Source organism: Salvia hispanica, chromosome 5, assembly GCF_029641045.1.
Source record: "Salvia hispanica isolate PSC_SH4W2 chromosome 5, Shi_PSC_v1, whole genome shotgun sequence".
Taxonomy (NCBI): Eukaryota; Viridiplantae; Streptophyta; class Magnoliopsida; order Lamiales; family Lamiaceae; genus Salvia; species Salvia hispanica.
Genome location: NC_142696.1, coordinates 31,959,349 through 31,981,079, shown reverse-complemented (window position 1 = coordinate 31,981,079; position 21,731 = coordinate 31,959,349). Strand labels below are relative to the sequence as shown.

General features: G+C 35.7%; 3 protein-coding genes across 3 annotated transcripts; 2 read left to right on the top strand and 1 right to left on the bottom strand.

Annotated features, from left to right (window-relative positions):
• Positions 1 to 1,422: 1,422 nt before the first annotated feature.
• On the top strand, positions 1,423 to 6,374 carry LOC125190253 (hexokinase-3). The gene is made up of 9 exons (XM_048087501.2): positions 1,423 to 1,986; positions 2,866 to 3,016; positions 3,117 to 3,299; positions 3,619 to 3,693; positions 4,212 to 4,367; positions 4,465 to 4,563; positions 4,673 to 4,800; positions 5,473 to 5,554; positions 5,645 to 6,374. Exons 1-9 carry the CDS (start codon positions 1,715 to 1,717, stop codon positions 6,026 to 6,028), a joined length of 1,530 nt encoding a protein of 509 aa, XP_047943458.1. The 5' UTR covers positions 1,423 to 1,714; the 3' UTR covers positions 6,029 to 6,374.
• Positions 6,375 to 9,922: 3,548 nt separating this feature from the next.
• On the top strand, positions 9,923 to 11,952 carry LOC125187411 (ubiquitin-conjugating enzyme E2 19-like). The gene is made up of 6 exons (XM_048083999.2): positions 9,923 to 10,205; positions 10,974 to 11,001; positions 11,096 to 11,323; positions 11,413 to 11,476; positions 11,569 to 11,628; positions 11,730 to 11,952. Exons 1-6 carry the CDS (start codon positions 10,090 to 10,092, stop codon positions 11,771 to 11,773), a joined length of 540 nt encoding a protein of 179 aa, XP_047939956.1. The 5' UTR covers positions 9,923 to 10,089; the 3' UTR covers positions 11,774 to 11,952.
• A 7,230-nt stretch (positions 11,953 to 19,182) lies between these two features.
• LOC125191130 (transcription factor BEE 3-like) lies at positions 19,183 to 20,382 on the bottom strand. The gene is made up of 6 exons (XM_048088603.2): positions 20,139 to 20,382; positions 19,914 to 20,033; positions 19,778 to 19,843; positions 19,606 to 19,674; positions 19,458 to 19,535; positions 19,183 to 19,376 (listed from the first exon to the last, which is right to left on the bottom strand). The coding sequence occupies exons 1-6, from the start codon at positions 20,325 to 20,327 to the stop codon at positions 19,275 to 19,277; spliced, it is 624 nt and encodes a 207-aa protein (XP_047944560.2). The 5' UTR covers positions 20,328 to 20,382; the 3' UTR covers positions 19,183 to 19,274.
• Between the last annotated feature and the right edge of the window lie 1,349 nt (positions 20,383 to 21,731).

Below are 21,731 nucleotides of genomic sequence, written 5' to 3'. Positions count from 1 at the left end.
TTTATCAAAAGTAGAAAGAGAATATTTTTTTTAGTAGATCAAAATTGAAAAATAAGTGAATATTGATTTGTGGACTGAAAAGATAAATATATACTCCTTTTACAATTTCGGGACAATTTAGTCACTTAAAGCTTTTTCAAAAATTAAGGAATTTATCATTTTTATTTGAATTATCAGTTTACATCACAATTCATCCCATTGAATCACTTGTTGTATGAAGGCCCTGTGATCCAAATATACATTTTACAATGCATAGAAAATTTGGGCGAGAAACGTTGTTTATATATAAATCTACAATACTAGGGGTGCATTATAGTAATACTATAATTAAAATGATAACTAATACAAGCAATCTATGATATATAGACAAGCAATCTGCATACGAAATTGTAGCAATATAATGATATCATAATTAAAATGACAACCTAGACAAGCAAAATCTGCGATATACATAGAAGTAATCTGCGATTCATAGGCAAGCAACTCGTCATATGGTTCCAAGCAATATGTGATATGAAATCAAAGATAATCTAGCAAATCTACTATACATAAACAAGCAAGCCTGTCACAATAAGATTGAATTTGCTAATAAATCTAAGCATTCTCATCGATAGTACATTATCATTTTAAAAGTGATTGTGATATTAGTACAATCCTACAAGACTATAATTAACTTTTGCTAGAGAATTTAATGTGATTCTTTCCTAAAAGTGATTGTGATATTAGTACAATCCTACAAGACTATAATTAACTTTTGCTAGAGAATTTAATGTGATTCTTTCCTATACAACCAGAAGTCAAACATTTAAACAAAATCAAAATTAATAAGCACGATATCAAAAATCAAAATGATAGTTATTAGTATAAGAAAATATTGCCCCATAACGTGGAGCATTAAATTATACTATAATGACAATAACAAACAAAAACTAAAGGTATTAACAAACGTAAAGAAGATTGCCCCGAAAAAACACCGACTAATTTTCATAATTAACTCCTATATTATGTATATACAAATACAGATGTGAGATTTATCGAATCATCGGATTTTAGAAAAAAGGTGCCTATAATGTAAAATTATTTTGGTAAGTAGACTCGAAAGTAGAGAAAATGAAATATTGAAAATTCCAAGAATAAAGCAGAATATGGAAACAATTAAATTTATAGTGAATTAGCGAAATGAAAAAGAAAAATGGAGACGATTTTGGGAATGAAAATACAAGTTGACGATGATTATGAAGAGTAGATGGCAAAAACCTAGCGCGGCCCATTCCATTCCTTAAAAGGCAGTGGCAAAAGCGTCATTTGAGGCGTGGTCAAACCAGAATCCAGCAAAAAGGTGAACAAATCAGGCATTCCAGCGTTTGCCAAGGTTAGTTTAGTCATTTTCTTCTCTCTTATAAGTACCCAACAGTTCGCTTTCCAACACACTCCCACCAATTTCCCCCCTCTCTCCTCTCTCTCTACTCTTCTGCGTTTCTCCACAGTCGCAAAAAGCGACAACTTTTGAAATTCACGCAATCTCGCCACACCCTCGACGCCGGTTGTTCTGCTTTCAAACCCAGGCTGCCTCACTATTGTGGAATCGCAATTTCCTGAAACGGCGGAGCCAAGCCTAATTCGGTTGGCTATGGTGATTGATTTCGATTGCGTTGGACTCAGATAGGCGAATTGGTTGGCTGAGAGTGCAAATAGGGGACTGGCGGCGTGTTCTATGGGGAAAGTGGGGGTAGCCTTGGCGGCGGCGTGTGCGGCGGCGGCCTGCGTCACGGCGGCGGTGATGGTGAGACGGCGGATGAGGCGGAGGCGGGGGTGGAGGAAGGTGGTCACGCTGCTGGAGGAGCTGGAGGAGGGATGCGCCACCCCTGTAGGGCGCTTGCGCCAGGTTGTCGATGCTATGGCGGTTGAGATGCACGCTGGCCTCGCCTCTGAGGGCGGCTCCAAGCTTAAGATGCTTCTCACATATGTGCATAATCTTCCCACTGGGTAAACCCCCTAATGCTTCACCCTCCCTCTCCATCTCTTGCATGTTTCTTTTTTTGTACACCTTTCCTTGGTTTTGCTTCCATTTCTATGCTGATTCTATTCGATTATGTAATTGATTTTGAAGTTTCTGCCTTGATTTCTGAAATGATGCAATGGTTGTTGTTTTCTAAGACCTAGCATATGTTATTGGAGTTCAATTTTTCGATTTATTCATCCCTGTTTTTATTGCTAAGATGATTTGAAATTGAAATTTGACTTCAAGGCTGATGAATAATTTATCATTATTGTGCTGGTTGGAGTCTATCTTTTCGTGTTTCATTACTTGCCGAAGGAGGTCTGGTATTAATGAGACCGCGTATGCTACTGTTTTTTTTCCCCATCTGTTTTTAGTGCAATTGGTCTGCTATTCTGCCTATACTTTTAGCAAACGTGCGTTGCTTCAATGTACTACATGATGATCATTTTCCTTACCTCCACAAGTGAAAATTGCTCAGTTTTTGTTACTCTGTACTCTCTTGGCGTGGATCAAACCATTCTTCCTATCTCCTGGTTTACTTGATTTTTACTTTCTTTTCTTTGTAATTTTGGTAAGTGATGAATGCATTTTCCTTTTGTATTATTAAATGCACTGCTCGGAAAGCCTAAGTTAGACGTGAGCTCTTTTTTTTGGGATGATTGCCACATTTTACTGCAAATACGATGATTATGCCATAATGCAGGGTGTATCTGCAGAGCCATGCTTTCGTAGATTTCCATTCATTAGCATCATGTTGATGAGCTTTCTTGGTTAATATTGTTGCTACTTGATTGAAATTGTTCCTATATTATGATTATAAGTATATCTCACCATGTAATAAAAAAAAAAAATCAAATTTCCAGGACGGAGAAAGGGATATATTATGCTCTAGATCTTGGTGGTACTAATTTCCGAGTCTTGCGGGTTAAGTTAGGAGGCCAGAGATCTACTATAATTGAACACAATGTTGAGCGACAACCCATTCCACAACATTTAATGACAAGCACAACTGAGGTGACTGATCTTTATGTCTCACTTCCATTTTTAGTTCTGTGCTGGTGAGTGAGATTTGTAATATCGGATGTTTCTTGTTCTATCCATTTTCTACTTTCAGGAGCTTTTTGATTTCATTGCAACAAAATTAAAGGATTTTGTTGAAAGGGAAGAAAATGTCTCTGAGCCTTCGGTAGAGGAAACACGAGAACTTGGCTTCACATTTTCGTTTCCTGTGAAACAAAATTCTTCATCGACGGGGACTTTACTAAAATGGACCAAAGGATTCTCTATTCAAGACATGGTTGGTTCCCTTCTTAGTTACTCACAACTCACACGTCATTCTCATTGGCGTAAAACTAGTTGGAGAAAAATATAATCATCCTCCCTTGTCCGGTTGTCCCTTCTCATAAATGTGTTTTAAAAGACCATTTTATTAATATCAGGGAATTATTGCATGGTTGGTTCTGCTGCTGCTTACTACTGTCTTGTTATTATAACAGGTGGATTTAGGTCTTTATTCAACTAAAATAATAGAAGATTGAAATAAATGATTTCTTGTTCATCTGTTGCATCAAAGTTGCTGTGCGAGAAGATCTTATATTCATAACACTTCATTGCAGGTTGGTCGAGATGTGTCTCAGTGCTTACAGGAGGCAATGTCTCGAAATGGCCTGAATATGCGAGTGGCTGCTCTGGTAAGATCTATATTTCGTCTACTTATGCATGAAGTATGTTAATCTGAAAGGCTTGTACAAGGGGAAATAAAATTTTTTTATGTTGGGTCTTGGGTTATTCAGGTCCAATTTACATGACTGTTTGTGGAGGAGTTTTTTTCTCTTGCAAAATTGTGCAAAAGAATTTTACAAATGTTGCTTTTATTTCATTTGACCACAGGGAGGGCAAATATGCCTTTTTTTGAAATTTCATTATGGTGAGCTACACTGCATTAAGTAGTTTTTCTGCTGTCTATTCGATCCATTCTTTATTACTAGTTGTTATTCTTCAAGCCCTTGCTGGAATCGTAGTTCCATGTTTCCATAGCAACACCAAGTTATATACATTCTCTTGTGTAGCTTGCTCAAGAGCTAGTGTCTTATTTCTGAAATTTTTGTGTTGTTTTTTGCTGCCACATACGATTTTTTCTGCCATTTGTCTGTTTCTCTGTTTCTACGCTTGCAGTTGTATAATTTAACTTTATTCTTGTTTATGCCAGGTAAACGACACTGTAGGAACGTTGGCTCTTGGACATTATCATGATCAAGACACTGTAGCTTCTGTGATTTTTGGAACAGGCACCAATGCCTGTTATTTGGAGCGTGCAGATGCCATTATTAAATGCCAAGGCCTGCTTTCAACGTCAGGAGCCATGGTAAAGTTTTCAATCCATTGATTAGATAATGATTTGATGTTGCAGACTTACGTGCGTGCTCGTCAATCTTGGCTTTATATATCCTTCTATGTCGTAGGTTGTCAACATGGAATGGGGAAACTTTTGGTCATCTCATTTGCCAAGAACATCATATGATGTTGACTTGGATTGTGAAAGTCCCAACCCAAATGATCAGGTAGCATTAGCCTTCTTCCTGGGCCTTTTCCCTGATTTATCAATTGACCATGCATTATACACTGAGTTTATGCTTTGTCGATGGATGACTTATGAAAATCATGCTGTAGGGATTTGAGAAAATGATCTCAGGAATGTATCTAGGAGACATTGTCCGAAGAGTAGTTCTTCGGATGTCTCAGGAATCGGATGTTTTTGGACCCGTTTCTTCCGGATTACTTGTTCCTTTCATCTTGAGGTAATGATATCATTTTTAGAGTTAATATTCCCCAACTGTAAAATAGCATATTAAAAACCACAGTATATAGTGCTCTCTGCATGGGCATATATGTTACTCTTTTTATTGCCAGAAAGCAATTATGTATATCTTCTTCACATCTACAACAATCATAATGTGTTATTAAATGGGAGAAGATGAGTTGTAGTTTACGACTTTACGTGAGCGGACTTTGTGGTGTTCCTTCGTTAAGTTAATTATTTTCTATGCATAAATTTAGAAACCTGTGAAAGATTAGGCTAGCTCAGTTTGGTAGAAAAAAATACGAAGAAAGTTAAAGATGCTTTTATGAGTTAAAAACGCATCATTATTTAAAGTATGTTTGTTTATACACATTAAAAAGATGCAAAAACGTACACATAAGCCACATTTTAGGCCAGCCAATTATATCCTGGACCGACAGACTGAATTCTATGAATCAGAAGCTTAACTTTATCTTATGACTGGAAGCAAGTTTACTGCACGATTTTCATAATTGTATACAAATTGAATATGTGCTGTTTTCTGCTGCCTGCCTTGAGGTTGAGGCCTTCATCACTTCTGTATCTAGCATCTACACATTTTTATTTATTATTTATTGTTTACTATATTTTGAACTTTGAATTGTTATCTGATTGGTTATGAACTTTTTAGGACACCCATGATTGCCGCGATGCATGAGGATGATTCCCCAAACTTGATGGAGGTTGCAAGGATATTAAGAGACACTCTGCAGGTGGACCCTCCTTCGTCACATTAGTTATTCAAACCGTAAATGTTTCAACCACTAATTCTTATTCTTCTTAATGATGATTTTTCCTTTCAGATCCCTGATGTTCCTCTTAATGTTCGGAAGCTTGTTGTAAAAGTGTGTGATGTGGTAACTCGCAGAGCAGCGAGATTGGCTGCTGCAGGTATTGTAGGATTATTAAAGAAGATTGGGTGGGACAGGAATGGTGGAACTGCGAGTAGTAGTAAAGCTAAAGGTGGAAGCCAGAGTAAGATGAGACGAACAGTAGTAGCAGTCGAGGGGGGCTTGTATACAAACTATACAATGTTCAGAGAGTATCTAAATGAAGCGATGGGAGAAATATTAGGCGAAGACGTGGCTGAGAATGTCTTAATTAGAGTGATGGACGACGGATCAGGTATTGGAGCAGCACTTCTTGCTGCATCTCATTCAGCTTCTTTGGCTATTGATAGCATATAGTTGCTTTATGTACACAAGTATATGCCTTACAAAATTAAATAGCCCCTGTAAATTTGTAGAAATTATAGAGTAGCTCAAATGGTGAAGGGGAAAGGGTTGTGCATATGTGTCATAGTAGGTCTATCTCATAGTTTTACAGTATTCTCAATTATAGAAGGTATTTGAGAAATTCATTTTAGAATATAAGAAATTGTGGGAATCTCATTTGTGGTCCAGTCCAGTCTGTAAAATAGGTATAGGTATGAAGAATTGAGTTCAATTCTATTCATTCATTTATTTATTATTATAAATTGAGCTGCTGCATCTTTGACATTAATGATAAATTTGATCATATGTGTTTCCTCTCCTTGTGTTCTTCCACCATATGTATTTTGTTCAGAGCATTATTACAATAAACGTAAATATGAGAGAATTATAACTACTTAAAATTCAGAGCGTTTTTTTAGTAAGTAATGTAAAAGTAAATCGTTGGAGTATTATTTTGTTGATGTGATAACAAACTGAATATTTCTCGGGCCAACACGATAGGTATAAATAGCAACCTATTCCGTACTATAAAATCTTGTGTCAAGAATGGACGCATCTAATTTCTGCATGACTAACAATGAAACTTAAATACCAAAGTTTGAGGAACTGAAGCTTTATTAAGGGAGAAAGAAAGAAAAAAAAAGATTTTGAGTTCATTATGGGAATGTGATCTTTTAATTTATGTTCATTTGTCTATTTGAAAAAGGGAAAAATAGACAAATGATCTTAAATAACTTTTGAGAGGTTCATGGTGAGTGTCATAAAACCTAAAGCAAAAGAGTAGAGATGTTAGTCCAGCCTGAAACTCGTGGCTGACCTAAATAATCCATTAAATTTAGATGATTAGGATTGACAATTTATGACCCAATAAAATTATAATCTGAATAGCACCACAACTTGAGAAGGTTGTCCAATATCCAAGGTTGCCTCGAGAATCGATGGTTGAATTTAGGTGCACTCTTTGTTTATTTTTCCATCTTAAACAACTGATTTGTTACTTCAATAATTATTCTTTTGTTATATAACTATAACAATAATCTTCTTTTTATACTCCCTCCGTCCCAGTTTTATAGTCACATTTTGCCATAAAAGTCCGTCCCACATTTATAGTCACATTTAGAATTTTTCATATTTGGACATAAAATTTTACCCTATTATTCACTGAAATTACACTCAAATGTCATTATCAACACAAAAATAAACCAAAACAAAATTAAAAAACCAAAAAAGTCAAAAAGAGACCCACCTTCAACCAACTCACTTCATTTATTACACACTCCATCATCTCACTTCATTTATTACACACTCCACCATCTCACTCCTCCATCTTACTTCATTTATTACACACTCCACTATCTCACTTCATTAATTACACACTCCACCAATTCTTTAAAACCCGTGCCATAACTAAATGTGACTATAAATCTGGGACGGAGGGAGTATTTAATACACATGAATGTTCAGTTTTTGTTAATGAAATATAATACTAACATATAAATGAATTGGAAAATGCAAACAATAACAAATATTTTGAATCCTAACACTCATTTGAAATTTCTTTAAATGTGTGTATATTATTTTTATTGTAAAAATCTTAGATTAGATGTTAATGTCAATAGCTATCGTAAACTATTCTTACATGTTAAATTATTCAACAATTCAAGATTTATCATCTTGTGTGAGGGTTTTGCAAGGTCATGTGAATTGGCTGAAAATTCATAGGCAGATCTAGGGTTTGGGATTTTGTCGCTAGTCTCCCTTAGAAATCTTCGATAAAAGTGTGAATTTTGAAAGACAAGTGTCTGTTCTAGACCGAACCTTACTGTTCTTAGATCTTTTACTCTTAGAGAGCGGGTGGTATCTTGAAAAGTAATTTTCATGGGAGTGGAGATATTGGGCTTTTCGTTGCAGCAAAAGGCGATTCCGTCGCCTTAGCGGCCCCCACGTTCCGGCCGACATCATGTGGGCTTTTCATGAACACATGGATAGTAGTATTTGGTGTTTGGTACTCCCTCCGTCCCACAAAAGATGTCGCACTTTCCTTTTTAGTTTATCCCACCAAAGATGTCACATTTCCTTTTTTGGAAAAAGTTCTCTCACATGAATATAAAAATCACATTTTCTCTCTCCATTTAACATACAGAACAAAACCTCCTAAAATCATGTGTCGTCCCACAAGTGTGACATCTTTTGTGGGACAAAGGGAGTACAAGGGGAAAACCAACTCCCCTAATATCTGCCCTTGAGCGTGATTGTGTTATCAGGAAGACTGATAGGTTCTTGAAAGCACCAGTTGATAGGTTCTTGACCAATCGAGTCTGAGCACCATGAATTGAACGAACAAATAGAAGAAAGGATAAACCCTAGTTGAGGTGTTAGGGGTGATTTCCGCCAGAACCGGGAATGAAAATAAGTTTATAGTACTTTATTTCTCAATGAATGAAAATACGATAGAATTCTAAACCCTAACACACGTCTTACTAATCAAGAAGATAATTAAAATAAAAGATTACAAAAGATATGGAAAATAACTAAAGATAACTAACTAAAATAAGAGACGCTAAATCAAATAAAATTAGGAAAGATATATTGAATATGATTTTCGATGAGATTTGCTAGATCGAGAACCCTATCAAAGACATAGATAAACAATATATGGGGTGTGGGGGGAGTGGAAAACCACCTACTTTGTACCGATCATGAGATTGTTTTCATAGCTACCACACTCTGAAAAGATAATGTGAATAATGCAATTTCACCCTATTTCTAGGATACCACCCACCCCCTTAATAAATTTGTTTAATAATGAGTGTTGTATTTGTAACTTTCACTTGTATTTCTTGATTTCTATTTGTTTCAATCGGCCTATTGGTTGTGAGATTAACCATTTTATGTGATAGCTATCAAATGAGGTCTCTGTTAATTTGTGGAGCGCTCGCTCCTACGTACTGCTTCAATATATAAAACACAACTTGTTTATTAGTTTTCACAAATTTAGTTGGTATAATACTTTTTCTTCAGTAAATAAATCGAAAATTCGAACGATTCATTATTCGTGAGTGTAGGGTTTGTGATCTGTATTCAAAACATTAAATAAAATATTTCTTTTACTTTAGTTTGATTTTATTTATTTATTTATTCTATGTAGGAGAAAGTCAACAATTTCACCTGGAACATTCTCACTTTTCAGTGTTTTGGATGCTACTTTAATTTTACATATACTACATTAACAATTTTATATCCGAATAGGTGCATAAACTTTTTACAAAAAATTAATTTATAGTAGTTTCTAATTAAGAGTTTATTCTTAGGGTTAATTGTTGCATATTATACCAGGGTCAATCTTTCACCCTGATTAATGGGCCCAAAACCTAATTAAAACAGGCCCAGTTCCCATGACATAATAATAATAATAATTATTACTATTATAATAGTACTTAGTCCTGTAAAAATAATTGATTAGCACGTATTTTAACGCATAATTGATAAATTAATAATGTAATGGGAGTCCACATCATTATTAGTGTAATTGGATTACTAAAATTAGAATGTTCATACTTTTTCGAAATGAACGAAGAAGGAAATAAGTACGTAGTTCATAACATCAAGATGACACGATTTTGAATTAAAAAATTAATAAAGTGGAAGAAATAAAAAAAATAATTAAAACTTAATATAACGAATGTCATAGTAGGAAACAAAAGTTTGGGTAAAATAGAAGTTGATTAATTTAAGAAACAGAAAAAAATGAAAAAAAGAAGACCATTAATTAGCAATGGAGGAAAAACTAGCCGTTAAACACAGGCATACCTTTGCTGTAACGTTCAAAATCGAGAAGCCCCTTTCTTTTATAAACCCACTCTCTCATCATCTCTCATCATCCCTCTCTCTCAATTCTCTCATTCTCTGCGATCGCGGAAGAAGTAGTGACAGATCCCCCTTTCTCTCTCCATAAACTGCCTCTTCTTCTCCGATTTGCACACAATTTTCATCTCTGAATCTCATTCTCTTGAAATTCCTCATTCTCTTCTCCGATGGCCACCACCCACCACCAGGACAGCAACCCTAACACCCCAGCCGCCGCCGCCGCTCCTCCCAAGCAGGCTGTTCCCGCCGCCAAAACCGTTGATACTCAGTCCGTTTTGAAAAGGTACTCTTCAGATTATTCCTCTCTTCCTTTTCAATTTTTAAGATCCGATTTCCTCAACTCGTGTGCCAGATGATCAATTTGTTGTGTTTAGGGTTTCAATTTAGGCCTTCGTAGTTTCTCTGGAAAAAGAAAGAGGGAACTCTTGTGCATTCTTTTGCTTGATCTACCCATATAAATTCCCTATTGTTGTTTAATGTATCGAATTAATTAAAATCGTTGTGTATTGTGGATTACAATGTGCGATGCATTTACAATTGAAATCTAGGGTAAATGAACATGGATGAGTACTTTGGCTTGAAAAGGGTATTTATGTCTGTGGTAAATTATTCTATGCAGATTTAATCTGATAATAACATGACTAATCTAATTACATATATTATTGAAGAAAATGTTATTCTTGATGGGATAGAGCTCGATGCCCAATTTTGTTATATGCATGAATTTGAGGATTGCAAACATCATTCTTGATGGGATAGAGCTAGATTCCTTTTATTGGATTAGATCAAAATAATGTAGTATATAAATTGCACCAAATTTGGCTATTCAGAGTTGCCTATTCGTTGATGCTAATCTCTGCTTCTGTGCTTGCTCTATCAAGTTGGTTATGATGATAGCTGTTTATTTAGTAATTTAGGAAATTTTCTCCTTTAAGTTTGTTCATTTCTTGTTTATTGTTATCCATTTGACCTGCATATCTACGGACTTGATCCATTCGCCTTCTTTTATAATGTCGATGACTAACTGTCTCAAGTTTGTTCATTGAAACAGATTGCAGTCTGAGCTAATGGCACTGATGGTAAGAACTATTGCTTTGTGTCATATGGTGCAACATTTATTTGCGTCTTTGTAAGCTCTAATACTCATTCCAATTTGCTTTTAATAATCCTTAGATGGGTGGTGATTCTGGGATATCTGCCTTCCCCGAGGAAGACAACATATTTTGCTGGAAAGGGACGATCAGCGGCAGCAAAGATACCGTCTTTGAAGGAACTGATTACAAGCTGTCACTGTCCTTCCCTTCGGAGTATCCTTTCAAGGCTCCCAAGGTCAAATTCGAGACATCTTGCTTCCATCCGAACGTCGATATTTATGGGAACATATGCTTGGACATATTGCAGGTTACCATTACTACTATAACTCACGATTAGCTTTGTCTTCTTTCTTCATTGTCAGCCAAAACTCACTGTGTGTAGTGTAATATTTGCAGGATAAGTGGTCATCCGCGTATGACGTTAGAACTATCTTGCTGTCGATTCAGAGCTTGCTTGGAGGTAATACATCAACAATGTTTATTGATGTGTAAATGTAGTTGTTTATTGATATTCATTGTGATACTAACTGAGCAATGGTTGTATATGAATAGAGCCCAACATAAGCTCACCACTTAATACCCAGGCAGCAGCCCTTTGGAGCAACCAAGAAGGTATAAATATTTATATACGCATGACTGGGTTAATATTATCAAATACATGTTGATAATACTAGTGAATTAAAATCTTTTTGTTATGATTTTTTGGTTTGCAGAGTACCGGAAAATGGTGGAGAAATTGTACAAGCCAGTGGTCTGAAAAAAGATAGTTGGATGGAATTGGGTTTAGAATTTGATTGAAATTAAAATGTTTACTGCTACAATTTACATTTACAGTGTTGGCATAATTCTTTAAATGTTGTTGAGAAGTGAACCTTTTCGGTCCACAATGAATTGTTGAATGATACTATATCCCAATTTTACTAAACTTTTAAAGCCTATACATTTGTCATGAAAAATTTTAATTTTGACTTGGTAAAATATTTAGTGCTGAAAGTGATAATAATGAATTGAATATATTGGAGATTCCACCTCAACAAGTAACATCGGCACTCCATATGAAAAAATGATAAAATGCCTCAGTTTAAATAGTACAAAATTTGATTCAATGGAATGAATAAAATAAAGTTTTGCTGTACCATAAGTTGGAAGTAACTAGGTTCATTTGTGTAGAGCAGTAAAAACCACTTGTACAATTTTTTGAAGGGATAATAAGTAAAAAATATGCTATCAATTTTTAGTTAATTAATGTTTTCACCACAAACGTTATATATGGTGAAAAAATACATGAACTTTGAGTTTGTAGTCAATTTCACCCAAATTGAATCCTACTTGATAACTTGACTCACTGGGATGCCCATGCCACCTGAGCGGCTGACCATTACTTTGTGAAAAAATACACGAAGTTTGAATATTATAAAACATTACACGAGCTTTAAATGTTGTCAAAAAAAATATAGCAACTTTTGCTAATATGGTTTTATATTATGGTGATCAAATCTTAGGTTCCTTTTCCATGGGATAATCATGTACAAACCTGACTGGTTAATAATGATCATGGTCTAATTATACTAGAATTTGCTTTGAATTTGCATTTTGTTTTAAAAATTTCCAACTTATATTCTATGTACTCTACCTTCGTAAGCTTGAATTGTGGTTAAACAAAAAATAATAAAAATTCTATGGACATCACGGTTTGGTTAAATTAAATTTGTTGGAAATGGACTAAAAATTTCAAAGTTCGTGTATTTTTCACCACTTTCGAAATTCGTGGGAAAAATATGAAATTGATGCTGCTTTTTTTTTTTTTTTTTTTTTTACTATTATCCCTTTTTTGAACTAAAAATGAAAACATGTCCCTGCTACTATTTGGTCAAGAGATTAGATAGGGTTTAGGCCTAGATTAGAAGCAGCCCATTGGGCTAGATGGATGCGCTTTTAGGCCTTATCAGAATTTCATTAATTGTTTTAATTTTATGATGAGCATCCCCATCCGTGCTCTTAGCTAAGAGCACAGAAGTGGACCCGGATCCACTTTTACTCCTTATCCTTAGCTAAAAGCACAACACCCATATCCGTGCTCTTAGCTAAGGACAAGCTCAAGGGTCCCACCATTCTATTATTCAATTTAATAAAAACATTTCCATAATATTAAAATGCATTAAAAATACCCGAAATACTATTACAAATTATAAAATAATTAAAAATTACATAATTCAAATCCTAAAAATTAAAAATTACACAATTAAAATCCATAAAATTAAAAAGACCCACTTCGTTGCCGAATTTCGCCCAAATGTCATTGATTAGATCTTTTTGTAGCCCAGTGTGGGCTCTTGTATCGCGCATTGTGTGTCTTCTTTCGATCCTCTCGTTCACCGTCGTATGCACACCTCGGCATGGGGAAGACCTCGCGGTTGAGCTTCCGGCTCAACCTCGTCGTAAAAGTTAGTCGTTCTCGGTCCTTCGTCAGCTATAATCATGTTGTGCAAGATAATACACGTGTACATGATGTCGACGATATTCTTAACGTATCAAAGCCAAGAAAGGGGACTTCACAATGTTGAATCGACCTTGAAGGACACCAAAAGCTCTTTCGACGTCTTTCCGAGCAGACTCTGGACGCTGCGCAAAAAGAATCCGTCTTTGCTCTTGTGGATTGCTGAACGACTTCACGAAAGTCGACCACCTTGGGTAGATACCATCGGCGAGATAGTAACCCATTTGGTATGCATTTCCGTTGACGGTGAAGTCGATCGCCGGTGCTACACCATTCAAAACATCATCGAAGAGTGGTGAACAATATAGCACGTTCAAGTCGTTGTTGGATCCGGCAACACCGAAATATGCATGCCAAATCCATAGGCGGTAGTCGGCGACCGCTTCAAGGATAAGCATTGGGCCGCCGCCTTTGTGGCCGCTTAAGTATTGCCCCCTCTAAGCAGTCGGACAATTCTTCCACTTCCAATGTGTAGGGATCAGACCACTCGGGATTCGCTAATTATCGGGACCTCTTTATTGCAATTGTTCTGAGTTGGATAATCTCAGAGTTACAAGTCAAGATACAAGGTATACAATCGAACTAAACAATCTATAGATGCTACAAGATACAAAGAAACCCTAGCTCTAATCTGAACCCTTGACTAGTTCAGATTCCATAGCTATATTCTTGAATCTTGACTTGCACACTTAAGTAGAACGATTAGTATAATAAGAACTCAGACCCTAAAGGATCTGAAGTAAGAACAATCTGCACCACGAGTCACAAGGGAGCACCGTGAGACTGAACAAGCCCCAAACCCTAGGGATTAACCGATTACTACTTCACAGAAGCGATTCACCACAGAAATCACAAGGACTCGTCCCAATCACCAAGAACACTGCCAGAACATCACCAATTGTCTCTCACACACCGAGATCTTCTCAAAACTTCACCGAATGCAAAAGATCAGAACTCAACCGTTCGATCACCAACAGATCCACCACATCAACACAACGTTGAAAGGATCTCACTCTTCCTCACATAAATGATCGGAGAAGATAACCAGAGAAGAGAGAGGGAGAGCAATCGCTAGAGAGAAGGCTGAGATGAGAGAGAGAGTCTAGAATGAATAGATGGAGAGGCGGATAAGCGAGAGACGAGTTTAATCACTCACAACAACCATGGCCTAGATCCAACGTCCTTCATTCACGATCTGGGTGGCAGCCACATGGCAGCCATCGGTTAATCCCAGGTAAGTTTTGGGCCACAATACATTGGGCCACAAATAATAGAATCTGGGCTTCGAATTAATTAAGCCCACAATTAATTCCTTCAGCCCAATTCACAATTGGTCCATATATCTCACACAATGCATGCAGTCAATGTTGTCTAGCATACCGGGAAAACCGTGGACTGTTCGTGAAGACGAAGCAACCGTTGACAATCATCGGTGGTGGGTGCCCGAAGGAATTCCTAACCGAAAGCAGAACGAACGCCGTCGCAAAAATTCTTAAGGCATAGGATTCCAGTTGACTCACTGACATGCAAATACTCGTCGAAGAGACCAGCCGTTTGCCCAGTAGCAAGTTGTCGAATGGCACAAGTACACTTTTGCAACGCTGAGAGACTTTGCCGACCGGTTGCGTCTGCACCTGATTGAAAGTATTCAACACGGGTGGACAATGTGTTGACAATACGCATAAACAACCGTTTTGACGTGCGAAAACGGCGCCGAAAGTAATCTTCTGGATACCGCGGCTGGTCGGAAAAATAGTCGGCAACGAGCCTTTCGTGGGTTCCCTCTCGATCACGAGGGATGTAGCGACGTTTTGCTCTAGTTGGTTGAGGAGGAGGGGCGAGGGTATTGGCAGCGACATAGGCGGCACGATATTGTTCATAATATTCTTGTTCTTCGCGCTCCGCTTCCGCAATGAGATCGGTGAAATCTATTTTTGAATTTTTTAGAGAGGGTTTAGGTGAGAAAGTAAGATGTAGATGATTTAGTATGAAAAAGTATGAATGAGAGATAATTTGATGTGAAAAGTGGATGATGAATGTTTGTATTTATAGATGATTTTGGGATTAAAAAAAAATCACAAAAATCCAAAAAAAACGTCCATAAACGGCTCTATTTTTTGGGAATCCATTTTTTATTTTTTTTTATTTTTGGTATTATTTCGAATTATTTATGAATTTTTTTTTATAAAAAAAGAAAAATCGAATTGGCCAACGGCACGTAGGGCTGCTCAGCGGTACGGACGTGCTCTTAGCTAAGAGCAGCGCTGTGCCGCTGGCACGGATGGACGAGCTCCAGCGGCAGACGGACGAGCTCTGCTCAGCGGCACGGACGGATGGACGCCTCCTCTTCAACCGCTGCGGATGCTCTAAGATTTACCTTATTTCACTTTCACCCACATATATAGTTTATAGCTATTGAAGTCATGTATACATAGCATATACCTTCTTCATCCATAAAAATATGTTCAACAATTACCTAAAAAACATGTCCACCTAAAAATTATAACCTATTCTTCTTTGTTAAAACTGTCGCACTCAATCCTTATAATTTAATATCGTATTTTCTTATTTACAAAAGAATTTAGCATATGATATATCCCATCATCATATGACCTAACACCTATTTACTCCTGCGTATTATTCTTGATGTGGCCATTTTATACTATAAAAACAATATCAACCTAATTAATTTTTTAAAATCTATATCACCATACGATCAAAATGTATGTTATTAATATGAGTTGGGCTTTGAGGTTCCGTCGATAAATAATATGGAACATTGGAATTTTCGTATATACAATATCTTATGCTCTAAATACTCCATATAAATTCCATTTTATCTTGTCCTATTACCTATTTTCATGATCATTTACAAATACTATCTTTTACTTATGTTAAAAAATGTATATCAAATTATTGTGAAATGTTAATTGACATGAATCCATAATTAATTCTTAATTTGTGTAGATATCTTAAAGACATTGATATATTCAGTTGATAGGATGAGTAATGAACGCATGAAAGAATATAAAGCGACTATAAAGTATAAATACATGTATCAAACTCGTTAGAATGGGGACATGCCATGTCACAAAAGAACATGACATACAACAAAATAGCAATTGGTCAAAAGGAATTCCACATGAGAGAGAAATTTTTTGAGTGAAAAATATAAAGTGGGTTCATAATCTTTTATCAAATTAGGGAAACACACATTGTTCATCCTCTTTGATATAGGGCTACCCCACCTTTCAAGACAATGCATTGCATCTAGCTATCTACTTTATTTTATAAATCAATTCAAAAAATACAAGGAAAAAAAATCCCCTATCTCAATCATTCATATCATGAATTGGCAACATCCATCAGATTTGAACTTTGCATTATTAATTTGTTGGGTATCCACTTGCACATCTCGATATATATCTACTTGAATTTAACTATAGTGGGTAAAGTGATCAAAGGGTTAATTTCTAGTGCATTGTAGCTAGATTAGATTTCTTATCTTTACTTTAATTTTTTAAATGGTGAATAGTTAGTTGTTATTCTTGATATATGTAGTGGACTGATCATGTAATAGTGTCGCATTCATTACTAATTGAACTTGAGCCCCCAACAAAATATTTATATGCTTGTAAGTGTAATCATATTGGCACATAAAATAAGGTTAACAGCAGGGTTAAGAAAATACGATAATTATGTTACAATAGCATTAATTTAATTTCACGTTATAGTGTTGGCACATAAATTAAGGTTTTCTATTTCAATAATTGATCAGTATACTCGTAATTAAGTATGCATTAACAAGTTGAGAATATGGTTAAGAATATAAAGATATATACTACGATAGTAGTTAACGTTAATTAGTTTTATTAATTCGTATTACAAATTTACAGAAATATAGATCTATCTAATGTGACAATTAGAATACAAGCATTAACAAAGAACTAAAATAAAATTAATCGATAAATAAATTAATTAAAGGGTATCAAATATATGAGTCAATGTTACGTTAATTATGTCACCCCGTTTAGTTGTAGTTCATTCTCCAAGGAAGACTCAATACAAAAGAAAGATTATATAGGTTAATTTGCGGCATTGAGGATGATCGATGTGTTCTATGCATGGAGGAACCAGAAATCATTGATCACCTCTTTTTTAGTTGCAAGATATCCAGCAGATTTTGGTATTATTGTTGCAATCAGTGGAACTTGTCTCTCTGCCTCCCCAAGCATATAAGGATGTGTCTTCTCTCTTGGTTCGGTGATCCTTTCAAAAACTTTGACAAGCAACTATGGATCTCCATGTTCTACGTCATCACATGGTCCATTTGGGATATTCGAAATAAGATTATCTTTCAAGCTTTCAAGCCTAATTGGAAATTCGAAAAGAGATGACTTTTTTGGCGCTTAGGCATATGGGTGAAAGGATGGTGCCCCGATTTCCCATTTTCCCCGATGCAAGCAATGGAAAATTTTGGTGACATCAGAGGATGGAAGACTCCAAGATACCCGAGCAAAGGGCTGGTGCTGAAACTCCCCTAAAAAAGGGTCTCTTGACTGATTGCGTGGATGAAACTTCAAATCATTGTGACCACAGAAGATGCAAAGAGGTGCTTGCTTGCTTTTTTGGGCTTGACTTGGGTGTGTGTTACGGTTCGTTTTCCTTGTCTTTTCTCTGCTTGTTTGTTGCTCTTTCCTCTCTTTTGGTTGTGCTGCGTGGAATGCGTTTTCAGGGACCTCTTTGTTTGGTAGCGTTTTTCCTTTTGTGGTGTTTAGCACTTGTTTTGCTTGGCCTTATTGTTTTGGTTGTTGCTGGACTTTCCTGTTGTACTCTTTGGCTCGCCACTTTTTTGGCTTGAGCATTTTAGCTTATAAAAAAAAAAAATTTGTCACCCCTATTAGTTATTTGCTCCATGCCTCTAATAGTTTGTTGAGGTAGCTTATATCACACATTTATCGAAACCACCACTTAAAATATTACTGTAGTAGTATTCCATAATACCGTCGATAGTTCTAATTAACCACAAATCTAAAATGATTATTCCACCATAACTTATAGAAACGTCAAATTAAACACAATATTTTCAGTTACACACAAACTGAGCTACGCTTTTTACAAAAATCAACACACCTTTGGTAAACTAGCTATACATGCATTAAAAATATGAAATTGACATACAAAACTACGTCTAAATAAAATTTACTGGCTTGATGAAGTAAGTTTGTGTGGATAGTTTGAAGAAAAACAACCAAACGCTTTGTCTAAAAAAGAAAAGAAAAAGATATTTCTTCTACCAATAATTACTCAACAAATTGTTGATGAGGCCCTACCTTTGGACATAAATATTAAAATATTCTTTATTGATACAAAGTTGATAGCTACTGATGAACAGAGTGTGGATTTGGTGAGGACAAACAAGTGAAGTGAACGCGTCCATCTCAAACCAATAAATTAAATAATTATTCCGAGTCCATATCCGCATATATGGATCAAATTTAACCAAATTATAACGTGTTCAAAACATAGAAGTACTCCATGTTAATTGTTAAGTTTACCCTCTATATATATTTTTTAAATTAGATTAGAAAAGCATATATATTCATGAATTAATACAATAAAGATAACCAGTACCAATCCAATTAGATATATATCATAGTATATGATGATGAAGAAAACAAACACTATATTTTCCATTTTTTTCCATATAGAGAGATGAGTGGTTATACAAATTTTTAATAGAAAATTAAAGAATATTGAATTAATAATGTTGATGTGGATAGTAGTAGCCTAGTTGAGCTGCAGAAGAGAGTCCTTGGTTCACTACATTCTCGGCCTTGATTGCTTCTAATGCATTCACCATCTGAAAATTGAAAAAAAGTCAAAAATCGCACTTAATTTGAGTGATAGAGATCGATAGTTGATGACTGAACCAAGTGTGCACCTGCATTGCCTCCATGGCATCCGTGTCCGCGTTGAAGTCATAAAAGGAGCTTGCGGCTGCGAGCTTCATCGACAGAAACTGTCAACACAATTGGATCACGAAATTAACTATCTATATACTCTAATTTATTTAATTGATTAATTGGTACCTCCACTTGATTTTGCAACGACTTCACATAGTTGATGATCTCGTCCAACATCATTGCCATGCCCATCGCCTGTTTCATTTCATCTCATTAATTAGTTTTCATACTATAAAACACTAAATCCAAATTAATTAATTAAAAAGAAAAATATATATATATATATACATACACATACCTTGTAGCATCCAGGAACAATATCTTGCAAACACTTTAATCGCTCATTAATTTTACCTCTTCTAACCTGATATATATGTAGATGATTATTTAACTATTTTTTTAATTAATAAATGAACATAAATTTAAAAACTTACTCGTTCAGCTAAACTGTGACTATCGGTGGCTTGGCCTCTCTTGGCTCTTACATGAATCACTTCACCTCTCTTAATTGCTTCTTCTTCGTCTTCTTTCTTTGCTCTTCTTCCTCGACGACGCTGTAATGTGATGTAATAATTCACACACATATATATAATTAGTTCATATAGTAATTAATTTGAATTGAACAAAATGTTGAATAGGTAGGAAGGAGAGAAGCTGACATTAGCATTAAGTAGGTTTGGTTGAGGTGATGAAGAAGATGAAGAAGTGCTCAAATCGGCTGCTTTCCTCTTCCTTTGATTAATCTGAGGCTGGTTTAATGAGTTGTGGAGATTGAAATATTGATCGTCAAATAGGGAGTATAAATTGTTGATCAACGAGGAGACATCCATCTCTTCATCGTTGCCCATTGAAGCCAAGTAGCTATACCACTTGTGCGTGGATAGTTTTATTCTCTTCAAATTCTTCACATACCATATATCCCTATTTATAGTACTCAATCGGTCCCACCTAAACTGGAACATTTATTTCAAAATTTTATATTGTCAGGTCGACAGTATTGCAAGGGGTGTTCAATTAGGATACGCTAGCCACTGTCCGGCCAGAAGCCCACCTTCCATCGTCTCACACTTGTGCCTGAGAAATATTGCAACTACACACGGGAGTAGTGAGAATCGATCCTTATACATTCTTGCAACTCTACCCCCTAAACCAGCTAAAGTAAAAGAGAAAATTAAAAAGTAAAAAACGATTTAACTACTATCTTGAAATGTTCTACTACAGTTCAAACTAGTAAGGATGAAGGGAATATTAGTATACGCGTCTCAATTACTTCATCCGTCTCATAAAAATAGTCTTCTTTTTATATTTTAGTTCGTCGTTCTATTTTTGACAAGTCTTTTCTCTCTGTACGAGTGGTTCATATTCTCCACTAACAATACTTTGATCATTTTTTTCTTTCTATATTTTTTCTATTTTACCAAAAAGGTCATACTGTTCCCAAAATCTCTATTTTGGGATGGATGGAATAGTATATTTTCTTTGGTTTCTTTTTTTTTTTTCTTTTAATTTTCGATTAATAATGAGTAAGAACGAGTGCCACGCCGCAGTACAAATTCGAGACGTGTGGGACCCATCCTTAGGAGGTGGCGTATATACATCCACAAAACTGGGGTCCACTCATATTACCCACTACTAGTCAAGTGGTAGTAGCTACAATCTCGAATGGAATATGCCACAAATTTAATGAGAAAAAACTGAGATGCAGCTGGAAATTTATTTGTGAATTGCACAAGTCAGAATTTACTACTGTATTGCACAATAACTCTACCATCCTCTCTCTCTGTTGTCTATCTAAACTAGAACATTTTTGGTTGTCGCATTCAGGCTTCAGCCTTGAGGCACGGAGCATTCAAAGAGGGGGGATGTCATTTATTTGTTCAACAAACCAAAACAATAGGTAGTGGTGAAATGCCATACATAATTCATCAGAATCATTAGATGAGACAAAATAACAAGTTCTCCATACATTATCGTATAAAGGACTAATTACTTAAACCGTCTCACCATTAGAAGGACTAAATATAGATACTACCCCAACCTTTGTAAGTATTTTCAAAAATTACTATCAAATTTCACAAGATTAAATTTCTTGTACATCATATTCGTGACATGGCATGCCAAAAGCTAATGCAATGTCTCAAATAAAATTCTAGGTGTCATTTCCCAAATAAAAAATAATAAAACTGCATACAAATATACTACTCCATATAGTAACATAAAAAACTGCAACACTCACTTACAAAAGCACATAG

Bases quoted from the DNA above. Each gene is read 5' to 3' on its own strand.
- LOC125187411 (XM_048083999.2), top strand. From the start codon at position 10,090: ATGGCCACCACCCACCACCAGGACAGCAACCCTAACACCCCAGCCGCC. The intron at 11,002-11,095 runs GTAAGAACTATT...AATAATCCTTAG, and splicing joins CTGAGCTAATGGCACTGATG to ATGGGTGGTGATTCTGGGAT. The intron at 11,324-11,412 runs GTTACCATTACT...TAATATTTGCAG, and splicing joins TATGCTTGGACATATTGCAG to GATAAGTGGTCATCCGCGTA.
- LOC125190253 (XM_048087501.2), top strand. From the start codon at position 1,715: ATGGGGAAAGTGGGGGTAGCCTTGGCGGCGGCGTGTGCGGCGGCGGCC. The intron at 3,300-3,618 runs GTTGGTTCCCTT...ACTTCATTGCAG, and splicing joins GATTCTCTATTCAAGACATG to GTTGGTCGAGATGTGTCTCA. The intron at 4,564-4,672 runs GTAGCATTAGCC...ATCATGCTGTAG, and splicing joins GTCCCAACCCAAATGATCAG to GGATTTGAGAAAATGATCTC.
- LOC125191130 (XM_048088603.2), bottom strand. From the start codon at position 20,327: ATGGGCAACGATGAAGAGATGGATGTCTCCTCGTTGATCAACAATTTA. The intron at 20,034-20,138 runs GTCAGCTTCTCT...ATCACATTACAG, and splicing joins CAAACCTACTTAATGCTAAT to CGTCGTCGAGGAAGAAGAGC. The intron at 19,675-19,777 runs GTATGTGTATGT...GAAATGAAACAG, and splicing joins TTGTTCCTGGATGCTACAAG to GCGATGGGCATGGCAATGAT.